The sequence below is a fragment of the Meleagris gallopavo genome, chromosome 5, assembly GCF_000146605.3.
Source record: "Meleagris gallopavo isolate NT-WF06-2002-E0010 breed Aviagen turkey brand Nicholas breeding stock chromosome 5, Turkey_5.1, whole genome shotgun sequence".
Lineage (NCBI taxonomy): Eukaryota > Metazoa > Chordata > Aves > Galliformes > Phasianidae > Meleagris > Meleagris gallopavo.
The window spans coordinates 27,348,703-27,361,536 of NC_015015.2; the positions used below are offsets into that span (position 1 = coordinate 27,348,703).

At 41.5% G+C, this 12,834-nt stretch overlaps 1 protein-coding gene across 3 annotated transcripts in view; it reads left to right on the top strand.

The window, feature by feature from the left end:
* ACTN1 (actinin alpha 1) overlaps positions 1–11,959 on the top strand; it is a 44,952-nt gene extending 32,993 nt beyond the window's left edge. For 2 of the 3 annotated variants that reach the window (XM_031553571.1, XM_010711536.3), the window contains 7 exons: positions 1,644–1,826; positions 2,739–2,873; positions 3,744–3,923; positions 4,829–4,975; positions 6,922–7,002; positions 9,054–9,212; positions 11,072–11,959. In XM_031553571.1, coding sequence (XP_031409431.1) covers positions 1,644–1,826; positions 2,739–2,873; positions 3,744–3,923; positions 4,829–4,975; positions 6,922–7,002; positions 9,054–9,212; positions 11,072–11,230 — 1,044 coding nt within the window. In that variant the 3' untranslated portion in view covers positions 11,231–11,959. Of the gene's footprint in view, positions 1–1,643; positions 1,827–2,738; positions 2,874–3,743; positions 3,924–4,828; positions 4,976–6,921; positions 7,003–7,539; positions 7,606–9,053; positions 9,213–11,071 lie in introns of all 3 variants that reach the window. The other variant, XM_031553572.1, reaches the window with a different exon arrangement.
* The last annotated feature ends 875 nt before the right edge of the window (positions 11,960–12,834 follow it).

The following is a 12,834-nucleotide window of genomic DNA, read 5'->3' on the forward strand; positions in this document are numbered from 1 at the left end:
TTTTTAATCAAAATGAACTACTACTACTGTCAGGTTCTGTGGCTCACTTGTCCCATGTAATGTTATATTCAGGTCATTTGGTCCTATGTGATCTGTCATGAGGGTGACTATTGAGCTGCCAGCTGGGTTTCAGTGCTGAGCAGAGGAAACATCAGGATTCTGCTCTTTGTTAGCAGATTGCCATTTGAAGCCAAAGATTTCTTGCAAGACAACAGGGACCTCCTCTTCTGAGAGGGTGTAATGAAAGGAGTTTGAAGTATCTGTAGGTAATTTTCTGACCTTTGAGAGCAGGAATTATCCTTCTCTGGGTTCTAGAGGGGAGTCTGTTTCTTCTGCTTGATGGGCTCCTGAAAAGAATCCAGGTATTCATTTGGATTTAGCCGGTTGACATGTACAGTCAGGATTTTCTTACAATTAGCAGTTGCTGCACTACTGCTGTAATTTCCTCCTGACATTGTGCTTTCTCAGGACCTGGTCAGTTTGTCAAAACCTGATGAGTGCTTTGTAGGAATGGTTGACAGCAATATGGCCATCAGTGAGGCAGTGAGTGGGAAACCAGCAGGAGGTTCACTAAGTCTTTCATAATGCAAAACAAATCTGAAGAGCATTTAAACATTTCCATCATCTCTTTGTGACTGCAGAATATTCCCCAGGTATCCCAGACTTGCATTATATTTCTACAGGCACTGCAGCAGCTGCAAAATAATGAGTCACCATGTAAGGAAGCAATTTTACAAAAGTAGTTACAGTGTATGTGTTGTAAGAAAGTGGCCAGTTAAGAGGTTTACTTTCATTCCCTCTTCTGTCCACACCGTTCCTTCCATTATCCCTGCACGTGTTTCTGTCTCACATCTGTTTTGCTGCCTCTTCCCCTGTGTTTGCTTCCCTACTCTTGATCTTCCAGACTTCTGGGATGAAACATCTTAAAGGCCTAGAGAAGCAGTGGGAAGTGAGCCAGGACCAACTGGCTTGTCAGCTGTCCACAAGCTGCCAACAAGCATGCCCCCACCTTCAGTCTTTGGATCACAGTCTGGGCACCACAGCCAGATGGGGAACAGAAAGAGCCTGTTGTGTACAGGGAGAGGGAGCAGTTTTCAACAGCAGGAGCTTATGTTGCCTGTGCAGGTTTGCTGCGGTCTGAAAGACCTTCATCTAGTTCTAACTTACACTGATCAGACTGGATCTGACTTTGTTATTCATCTGGAGTCATATTTGTTGTAGACCTAGTACATATCTAGTGGGAGAAGAACTGTATGGTGCATTTAGGCTCATGAGATATGGCCACTTTAGAGTAATGCTAGCAGTTCAGTCTTCCCTAAGGGGACTAACAGCCTGTCACACAGCAGTGTTGGAGAAACAGTTTCCCTTAAACTGTGAGCCAGAATTATTCCAGCATGTTTTGGGATGTGATCTCTTTTTCTGGTGAAAATGGAACAGAAACAAATAGAGGGAAAAGGAGACTTCATTTAACTACTTAAAAGAACCTGTTTAGTGATGCTGAGAGATACTGGAAGTCTGTTAGAGTAGCCTGTTTTGTATCCTGGAAATGTGTAAGCTTTTGCAGTTACTTCAACAGAGATGTATTTGGTCAAGTGACTAATTCAGTGACTAATGCTCTTTTGGCTGCTGTCTTCCTTCCACAGGGATTGACCACTGCCCATGAACAGTTCAAAGCCACTTTGCCAGATGCCGACAAGGAGCGACAGGCCATCTTGGGAATCCACAATGAAGTCTCAAAGATTGTCCAAACGTACCACGTCAACATGGCAGGAACGAATCCTTACACTACAATCACCCCACAGGAGATCAATGGCAAATGGGAACATGTGAGTTCTTTACAGCGTTGCAGTTAGCGTGGGGAAGGCTGCTGCTCAGTCACTAGGGCGCTAGGAAGGGAATTACTTTCTCTGTTATTCTCACGCTTACTGCTGAGCTTTTGCACGTTTGCCATATGTTTTTGGCTCAAATGCCACGTGCTTGATAAGTGGAAGAGACCTTTAAAATAAACGCCTACGGGTGTCAGATCTTTTTTTGTTCTTATTTTTGTAGGGAAAGATGTGAAATTAGAACTTCGAGGTTTTAAGTTCTCAGTTGACCTGAAAAGCAAGTATAGTATGGGAGTCAGTGTCCTTCTCTGCTATTCAACCCTTCAGATATTCAGCCCCCAAAGACAAGGAGCCTTCTAATGCTATAGTACTAACAGAGCAGTTACTCTCAATACCAGCCTGTGCTGATGGTTCTTACCACAAAATCAATGGCAGACTACAACTACTGCATTTAAGCAAATAACAGGCACCAAAACCCCAGATAGTGGATGAAAGCTGCTTTTCATGGCATGAGATGAATTTGCAGAATTCATCCTGCACTGAAGAGGATTCATATTCCATGAGCCTCCCTGCACGGCCTGAAGCTTATGACTGCCTTTTTTCAGAACAAGCACTCCTCTCCCTATTCTTACAGGCCTGTTTGCAACCACACTGACAGAGAAGCTCTGTGCTTTCTCCAAAACCTAACCCTATCCGTAGAGAGTGCCCAGGTCCAACACCCACTCCACCTGGGGCTCCCCCAAAAAGTGGCCAGGATTAAGCACTTTTGGCAGCTCTGAGTCTTTTTTAGCAGCTCCCTCACAGTGGGACTCTGCACTTTCTCTGTTTCCCTTTCCTTGCGTCAGTTTCTAGAGTTATTATTCATTTGGTTTCATATGTATGAAATGCACACTTTGTTACTCTTTGCTCTAGGTGCGGCAGCTGGTTCCTAGAAGGGATCAAGCCCTAATGGAAGAACACGCTCGCCAGCAGCAAAATGAGCGACTTCGTAAGCAGTTTGGTGCACAAGCCAATGTCATCGGTCCCTGGATTCAGACCAAGATGGAGGTATGGCTTTTCTCATTTTCATTTTCTTTTCTGTAATTTTTCACTCATCCTTTTATTCTAATTCTCCTTTTACTACTGATGTAGTCATTATTCCTTGAGATTACATGGGAAACTTTTATAGAAAATACAGAGAATCCAAAGATTGGTATCAGTTACCAAAATGCTTGTACTTTTCTTCCCCTAACTCTTTAGTAAAGAATGCTACCCAGAATGGGGAACACTGGTATGCTAATAGAGTTGAATTTATATGCAGCATGGGAAAGACCCTGCATCAAAAGCGTATTTTTATGGAACTGCTTTCATAGCAGTTGCACATGGCTCTTGTTACACATGGGAAAATAAGTACATCTAGTGTGCTGAACATCAGCAGAAGAGAAACATTTTTAATGGAGATCTTCTCTCTTTAGGTAAACTATGAATTAAAGTAATTCATAATATATATAATTCATAATACATAGTATATACATAGGAGTTGGTAAGATGAAAATTATGAAGCTGTTAATGAGGATAGGAGATAGAAGAGAGCAGTTACAGAAATATTACTCTGTAGAAGTATTAACATAGTGGCAGAGAATGCATCAGGAAAAATTCTGCCTTCCTCCAGTACTAGCTTATGAACTACAGTTTCCTTCTTTTGCATCCTTAGATTAGGTGCGTCTTATATGATGCACTCCACTTGGAAAATGTTCAAGGCTCTGCTGAAATTTTGGCTGACACTGTCTGCTCATCTAGAGTAACTTCTCTCTGAGATGTATTTCTGTTTTGATTCATCATCCTGTGTAAGCATGAAATAGCTGCATTAATAAATATCAGCCATGTGAAGGCTCTTCCTTCTAACAGGGTCTAATACCTTTGGCTTTGCTAATGCAGGAGATTGGCCGCATTTCAATAGAGATGCATGGGACTCTGGAGGACCAGCTCAACCACTTGCGGCAATATGAGAAAAGCATTGTGAATTACAAACCAAAGATCGACCAGTTGGAAGGAGACCACCAACAGATCCAGGAGGCGCTTATCTTTGACAACAAGCACACCAACTACACCATGGAGGTAAATGTTTTGCAGTGCCTTTTTCCTGCTGGTATGTAGTGCCAGCAGATCAGACAGCTCGATCTGTTGTTGCACCAGCTGCATCCAACTCAGGCAATATGTTGTGGTTCTTAGGAAAGTGGAGAGCTTGACAGAACGTGACATCATGTCACTGAAATTCTTTTCAGCCTTACTGTACTTTGTGCCAACTCAGTCCGTTGTACTTCATACAGACAATAGAAATAACCTAAATAAGATCAACGGTATTGCTTGAAAAACTGGCTGGTCTTGTATGCTGACTATGTTAGCCCACTAACTGGAATTAGAAAGCCCAGACAAGTGTTGGTGATTTTGAGCTGCTATAGCGTGGAAGAAGAAAAAAGTCCAACAGGACCTTTTCAAGATAAGAGTCTGGCTTTCTGTTGACAACATGAGGTTTCATGGAAACAACCTGAATTCAACAGGAGTCCATCAAAACACAGACAGGCTTTGAAACTTGCTTTTTTGTTTCTGGCTAGCTCTGGCCACAGATGTTGTGGAGCATCAGTATATTCCAAGGATTGTGGTTCACTTATTTTCTTGGTTCATGTAAAGAGAGTTTTCTGTCCAAGTAAGTCCTATAAGCATCATCTTTTGTGATGAGGCCCCCACTGTGCTAAGCTACAAGGGAAAGGACCTTTGCAATAGGACCAGGACTTTATCATGAGCAGAAAGCGGCCTCTTCAATACTTTCTCCTGCCAAAATTCACATTTTAAACATCCAGTTGGCTCACACGGCAGATGAGAAGGAAGCTCTTCTGAGCAAATAGACTGCCTTGGCCATCAGGATCACTTAATTTGCCACAAGTGGCACGTTGATCTAGTAGCCTTAGAGGAGCTAGAGCTACTTTTTAGTTTTAAAATTGTCTTATTCTCTTTTTTTCCAGCATATTCGAGTGGGCTGGGAGCAGCTATTAACAACAATTGCTAGAACTATTAATGAAGTGGAAAACCAGATTCTGACCCGTGATGCCAAAGGAATAAGCCAGGAACAGATGAATGAGTTCCGAGCCTCTTTCAACCATTTTGACAGGGTAAGTCAGTGTTGACTGCAGCTTGGTAAGCTGCAAGCTTCCATGTAGACTGCACAGTGCAATAAGAAACAGTCACCATGATAAAATTAGATCAATAGAATATGTTTGATTCTTAAAAATGCCACTCTTGTGGAGCACGGAGACTGAGAAGTGATCATTAGGCTGGAAGATATCTGAAATTCAAAGATCCCTGGTAAAGATAAAGTTTGAGAATGTTTGAAGGCTTATTTAGGAAATTAGATTTTTAGCTCAGCTTCACTATCTTGATTTATAGAATCCTTTGGAGCAGCCATCCTCCACTCCAATAGACTATCACATAAACTGATACTGAAAAAAACAGCATTGCTTTTGTATGGAGCATCTATGCTCAGCATGACACTGCAAAGTGTAAATAAACCTGATGTAAAGCCTGTCTTGCCTTACTGTGGAAATACATGTCAAGGCACTAACAGATACAAAAAGAAAAGATTTCCTCAAAGAAAATGCTCCCCTTGGTTATTATCCACCCTCCCTGGAGCTCTTCCTTCTATGGTGAGAAGCCATCAGCTAGCATCCTTCTATCAACCAAATCAGAAAACTTTCACGCAGAGACAGCAGCCCAAACCTGACACCATCTCACGACTGGCTGTCGGTTCAGTTGTTAACCCCCTCAATGTTTGGAAATCCATGATCAGCCTGCAGGTACTAAATCAGTGATGAAAATGTAGGTGCCTTCCACCATTTGCTGCATGAGCCAGACTGTTTGAAAGATCTCCTGAGAGCAGGGCTGCTGCTTCCCCTCTCAGAGGCTGACAGCATTTCAGATTGCTGAGCACATTTGAGCTCCTCTCTAGCTTTTCAAAGGAAAACCAATACCATGTCTTCCTTCCTTAGCAGGCCCCAGCCCTGTAGATTTACCATTTTTACCTGTATGTCATTTGCCCTTTCCTCCACAACAGTCTGAATGATAATGCAAAAAGATTGTGTCTTTCCCAATCTTCAGCTATGCATTTGAGTTACAAGGGCTTAACGCTGCCTTTAAAAAGCTGATTGTTTGAGAAAAGTCACAGGAACTGGCCCCACAATGATGTTTGTAGCTTCCTTTCTATGGCCAGAGATGGTGGCTGCTGGTGGGGGCTCTTCAATACCTGGGGCTGTCCTGAGCTAAAATTCTGTGGGGCAAATGGGGATTCTCAGTTCATGTGGTAGTTTGTGATCGTGGATACATCTGGACACTGGGAGAGCAGGGAATAAGCAAGGGAAAGAGCAGCTGCCAAGCCTCATTGTGCCATGCTGTACAGCAGTGCTTTTTTCAGAGCTGAACACTTCAAACAGCTTGCCAGTCAGAGTTCCACCTTATGTGCAGGTCTCATGAGTACAGCAATAACACTGCTCCCTTGAGCTTCAGCTGTTTTTCTTTGTCTGTTCCTGGGATGCCCTGACAGCTCAGCTTCTTTGGGTGTGTTGCCAAACATACCTGCCCTCACCTACTCCTTTGGTAGGACTTTTGACTAAAAGAATAAGGCAATGCTTCCCACTGCCTCTTCCTGCTTACCTGCACTCCAGGTTACTAGCAAAACAGGGCTTCTGGCACTGTGGAAAACAAGCAGTGATGCAAGTAATTCACTTGGGAGGTGGAGGTCTTGAGGCTTCTAAGCAATGACTGTTTTTATCGTTCAAACACTCTCAAGATGTGATGAGCTTTCTCAGAAGGAACTGTTCCAAGAGCATTTTTAGCACATCCTGAAATGTCATTGTGATATCTAATGTGCACTTTTTATTTTTCTTTCCTGTGTTTCTATCTGCATGTCATTCTTCCTCTCCCTGTCCTCTCACCCACTGCATGGTGCACCTGTTTGTCGTCTTTCCACCTCCCTTTGATTTCCTCTGTGTCTCCCTTCCTTCTGCCCCACACCGTCACCCCACTGGCACTGCATGTCCTGCTGCCTGGCACACCGCATAACCAGGACCACTCCGGCACACTTGGCCCTGAGGAATTCAAAGCCTGTCTCATCAGCTTGGGTTACGATATTGGAAACGATGCACAGGTACTGAATGCTAGTGGTGAACACAGACAGATATTAAGCTATGAAAAAATAACGGTTTTTTTTCCTTTCTTTTCTTGTTTGTCTTAATCTATTTGTCATTGCCGTTCTTGTGTTTGACTATATATGCAACACTTTTCCGTTCTACTTTATCTCTAAATGTACCTTGGTATCTGATCCTTCTTAATTCTGTAATGGTTTGTCTTGTGGGAATTCCTTTTATGTCTTTAAACTATTCCATTTACTTCTGTGTCACTTACCACTCCTCTTGTCCATCTCTCACTGTGTCTTGCGTAATATCTTCCGCTTTTTCGTCATTGTTTCCCATGTCTGCTAACTATTCTGTGTCCAAAACAACTTTTACATCATGGTTTCACAAACTATCTTTGCTACATTGTTTTCATTGTCCCGTAAATACTTTTTTCCATCTCCTCCTCCCTAAAACTCATTCTCTGTAATGTCTCATGTGGGTTCATTTCTCTCTGGACTGGTCTTCCTTTTCTCTCTTGGCTTTTCCCATCTTTGCATCGCACTCTGTAGAAGAAGACTGGTATGATGGATTGTGAAGATTTCCGAGCCTGCCTTATCTCCATGGGTTACAATATGGTAATGTAGAGCCCTCTATCACTTCTGTTCAAAGTGATTCTTTTAGCCACCTTCAGAAAGAAAGGGAGAATGTGTAGTGAGTGAATCAAGGTAAATACGATCTTATTTTCCAGCAACTGATGTTCAATGCAGTACATGTAAAATTGTCTTGCAGCAGCAGCTGAAAATTAAAAAATGATATCATTGTCTTAATTCTTTGTATTTCAAATGAGAATTATATTTATCAAACTGTGCAGCTACAAGTGGAAGAAACAATAAACTTTCTTATATTGGTGCATATGCTCTACATAGTGGCACATAAGTTCCCCAGACCTAAGCATCAACTGAACTCTTCTGGAAGCCTGATTTCTGAACACAATCAAAGTTGCTCCTCTCATTCCTGCCATTTATTTCACATGTCTTTGTTCATGTAAGTAGGTTCAAGTCCCAGTCATTCTTCCTGTAGCTTTTCCCTCACCAAAGCACTTGCACATTCATGTGGCACCTTGAGAAGCACAATAACTAATGCAGAGTTTCTCCAAAAACTGATATTCATTGCAAAAATGTTGAGCTCTTCTCTCAGTATCTTTGTTCTGATGTCAGGCAAAGCAGTGTTTATTTGTCTTCCTTATCAACCCAGTGTAAACATAGACATTTTTTGATGCAGTGTGCCAATCTGCAGTAACATTTGATGAGATACTTCAATTAATCTGGAAGGTATACTGATCTAGAGGTATAGAAGAGTATGTACCCAGGAGAATACTCAGCCCTGCTTTCCTCTCCTCCTTGCTTGGGGAGAAAGGAATTCCCACAGATGAATAGATAATATTTTGTTTATATAAAAAAGATAAAAAAATAAAAACCTACCGAAAACCAGAAAACTCACAACATGTTTTTTCCTTCTGTAGTAAACTTATCTGTAGAACTTTTCCTGTAAAAGCTACTTCCCTGAGCCTTTCCAGATATAGAAGTCCTTTTCTCCAAAGCCTGTCTCGTTAGAATAACCAGAAAACATTCAGAGCCCCTGAGATGTTTCTGCTGGTGATTCTGTTCTAGTAGCAGAAGAGAACAATGAAAGTTTAGGAAATAAAAGGTTGTAATGAATACAGATCTTCCAATATTGCTACAGACATCTAGCACAGCATCTACTACAGAGAAAGCTGCATCTTCCCCTCAAGTCTGTATGATATTGTTCCTAGTAGAAGCATTATCCTAGAGCTAGTTGGAGTTAGATGCTATCTTAGGGCACAGCTGAGAATATTTTATTCCAAAGGACAAATGAGTGGGAGTTGTGTGGGGGGCACACAACAGCCAGATTGAAAAAAAAAAAGTATTCTACTGAAAGGTTGAAGTTGTTTCTGTTGGACTTTGCCTTCCCAGCTGTGAGATGCGCTGCTGAACAGTTTCTCCTCACTTTCATGGCACTGCTGCCCAAGTGTCCAGGCTTATATGACTCTCTTGTTCTCCAGGGAGAGGCAGAGTTTGCCCGCATCATGAGCATCGTCGACCCTAATCGCATGGGTGTAGTGACGTTCCAGGCCTTCATTGACTTCATGTCCCGGGAAACAGCAGATACAGATACTGCTGACCAGGTTATGGCTTCTTTCAAGATCCTGGCTGGAGATAAGGTGAGGCTCTATGGTCTTCCTTCCAATCTATATTGTTCCTGCCTTCCTTTCTCCCTTCTGTCTGCAGGAGGAAGTGTCGAGGGAAGCACTCTCTAGCAAGGAGGGCATTGTCACAGGAACACTGCAGTGCTAGAGGAGTGCAAGGCTGAAGTGTGGGTTAATGAGCAGCCTGCCAAGGCACTTGAAAGTCCTGTTCAGCTGTCAGCAGATCAGCAGAACTGTGCTACCCACTCTTGCATTAAAAAATTGATTAAGAGCTTAGTTTTAATTTGTTACTTTAAAATGTATGAATAGATTAAACAGATGATTCTTGATTAATCTTCTTGAAAAACAGTTAATTATTGACAGCTATAAACTTGAGACAATCTTTGTAGATATATCTGTGGCACAATCAATCAAAGAATACTACACATGATCTTAGCCAAAAGGCCGAGAGGCGAGACTAGACTGTCATTAAAGATATGCTATATCTGCAAGCTATGCAATTTTAGAAGGGCATATTGTAATAATAAATTGGTTGAAAATAAGAAAAATCACAGGATGATGGTGACATATTACTCTTCTAAATTTGAAACATCAGTGGAACCAGATGATATAAAAAATTATATATTCTTAATTTTCTTACATAAAAATTCCCACTAGTCTTCAATATAATTGAAAAAATAAGTGGTCTCTAATACTAATGAGTCTCTGTGTTTTCTGATGATTTTATTCATCTCATGTGAAACATGGGATTCTATTTCTCAGGCTACAATGAGTTATTCTTTCATCCAGTGTTGGTTTCTTGCTTCACTAATCATCTTTTCATAACCTGTAACGTAGAAACCCATAGTGTCCATCTTTCTCTAAGGCACAGTACCTGACTAAAGCCAGTTCTACTGTCTTTCAAGGCCTGAAAATTCCAGCTTATTGTGATGGGCTAAACATTGAGAAAGGAAGCTTTTGGGGATATAGTGTTATTTACTAACTCAGTTATTCTTTACAGTACATTAAATATAATTTTCGGTGTTTAGTATGCTGTATTGACTATGACATGAATCAGACAATATTTCATTTTGAAGAAAAATCTCCTACTCATTCCAGTCACGAAATTGAAGGCATGAAAAAAGGAATAGAAAGGAAAAGGAGAAAGAGAGATACTGTGAAACCTGAGCTGTTACTCAGAAAACTGCGAGCGAGTCAGCTAAACACAACCTACTGGTTAGCAAACAGGCAGTTACTGTTACTAGCTGCATGAAAAGAACCTCAACCGAATGAATCTCCAGAAGCCAAATTTATCTAAGACATTTTAGTTGCTTATTAAAAATGTCTGCCATGAAAGAGAAGAATTATTAGCAGAGCCGTGAAAGCTTCCAAGTGTTCACTTGTCTGCTGCCTGCAGTGGTGCCACCAGCCAGTGCTAGTGGGGCTGGCTCCTTTCCACGCTCTGAGGAGAGGGAATGGCAGCTCCCAAGCAGCACGAACTGCTGCCAGCCAGGGGCAGGATCCAAATGAAATTTCTGCTTCTTCCTGTTTGCCTTAAGCTGGACCTCCACTTTCAATGAGAAGGTACAACAATTTATCTGAACTCCCACCAGGTCTTTTCTTTAGGTATGCCAGCATGTCTCCTGCAAAAACAATCCTCCTCTCCTCTGTAAAAACATTTTTGTGGCCAAACAGTAAGGAGAGCAACTACATTTCCCTGACAGGTGCACACCCAGTGAGCTCTGTTTATGGGCACACAGCAAAAGTCTCGTTATTGTGGTCAGCCTGACTGCCCTGACTGCTGCCCTGTGGGTGCAGGCAGTGGGGTCCCTCTGATGGATGTTGGTGTTTTGAAGATAACGTTTGCTTTATCCTATCCTGTGTCTTCATTGCAGAACTACATCACTGTGGATGAGTTACGGCGGGAACTGCCTCCTGATCAGGCTGAGTACTGCATTGCCAGAATGGCACCCTACAATGGCCGTGATGCTGTACCTGGTGCCCTGGACTACATGTCTTTCTCCACGGCGCTCTATGGCGAAAGTGACCTTTAACTTTTTTCTGTCCCACCACACAACCCTCCCCTCTCCCCGTCCAACACACCCTTCTTTCTCTTTGCAAAGCAGCCTCTGCTCCGCTCTTTTTTGTGTTTCCCTGTTTTGCTTCAGATAACAGATCACGTTTTTAAATGGGGGGGAGGACATTGACATGAGACCGCCTACCTTGCCCTTGAAATGACAGTTTACAAAATTATTTTGTGCAAAAAAGTTACATTTTAAAAAGAACAGACATATTTTATTATAGAAAAGGGTATTTTTCTCCACCAGATTGAAACTTAAAAAGAAAATGTTCAAATATTGCACCAAATATTTTTTGTTGTGACATAGAAAGTCGAGCACAATGTTACATTCCATCCTTTCCAAAAAGAACCAACCAACAACAAAACGCCACTTGTTCTGTTAACTTCTACATTTGCGTATGTCTCTTTATCACGTTTATCTTTGGAGGGGGGAAGGCACACAAGTGCATGTGTTTGCTGGTTCACTCATTTCATGAAAATATTTTATGATAAACTTTTGAAATTGCTGTGTTTTCTAGGGAAAAAATAATGTACACAGCTCATGTTTTCATATTTAATTAAAAAATACAATATGCCTCCTATGTTTATCAGTGCACAACATTTTTTGTTGCTGAGAGTTGTCTGGTTTCAGATGAAGCTTGAGAGTTGATAACTTTGATATTGCTTGTCACAAACCATATTAAAAATTTCTTGTGATAACAAATCTAGACTTTATTCATTTGTATAGTGAATGCTTAGTTCTCTTTAGTTGAAACCACATACATGAAGAGAATCTGAAACACTTTTTAGTTGAAATTACAGTCCTTTAAATGTCAGCTTCCTGCCTCCTTAACCTTTTCATTTCTGTTGAATTAAATTGGACATTACACAGCTTTCTGGCCACTTTAAACGAGATATATTGTTTTTAATCATCCCTGACACTCACATATCTCCAGGACAATATCCTCGTTATTCCTTTAAAAACAGCACAGAATTAATTACACGGTTATGCAAACAATCACCACATTTTGAACCATCTAATGAAGGATTCCTCCACTATTCCATGCTCAGCATTGGATAGCTCACTGCTTTTGATATTATATCTTCTGACATTATAAATTCCTCCACCACTCACGAACGCCTTTGTAGTAGACATTCAAAAGAAACCAGCCTTCAGAACAACTCTTTTGGGACCTTTCATGAATCAAAGTATATGCAAACGCACGTGCCTGGAAATTAGCAAAGGGAAGGGGCTAATCCTTGTCGGCTGAGATTACAAATACATTTCTTGCCCTCCCACAACTTTTTTAGGAGTCGCGGATTTTAAGGACAAAAATCTTCATTAGCACTTCATGATGTGTTTCAAGTAAGCTTTTTAGGTATAACCTATATATATATAGCCTAGCATACTTTAAAAAGAAACTACGAAAAGTAGTATCAAGAAGTGAGGCAAAAAGTGAGGGCCCCATCTAGAATACTGCGTCCAAGTGTGGAGCCGCCAGTACAAAAAAGACAAGGAGCTGTTGGAGAGGGTCCAGAGGAGAGCCACAGAGATGATCAAGGGACTGGAGCACCTCCCCTACGAAGACAGGCTGAGGG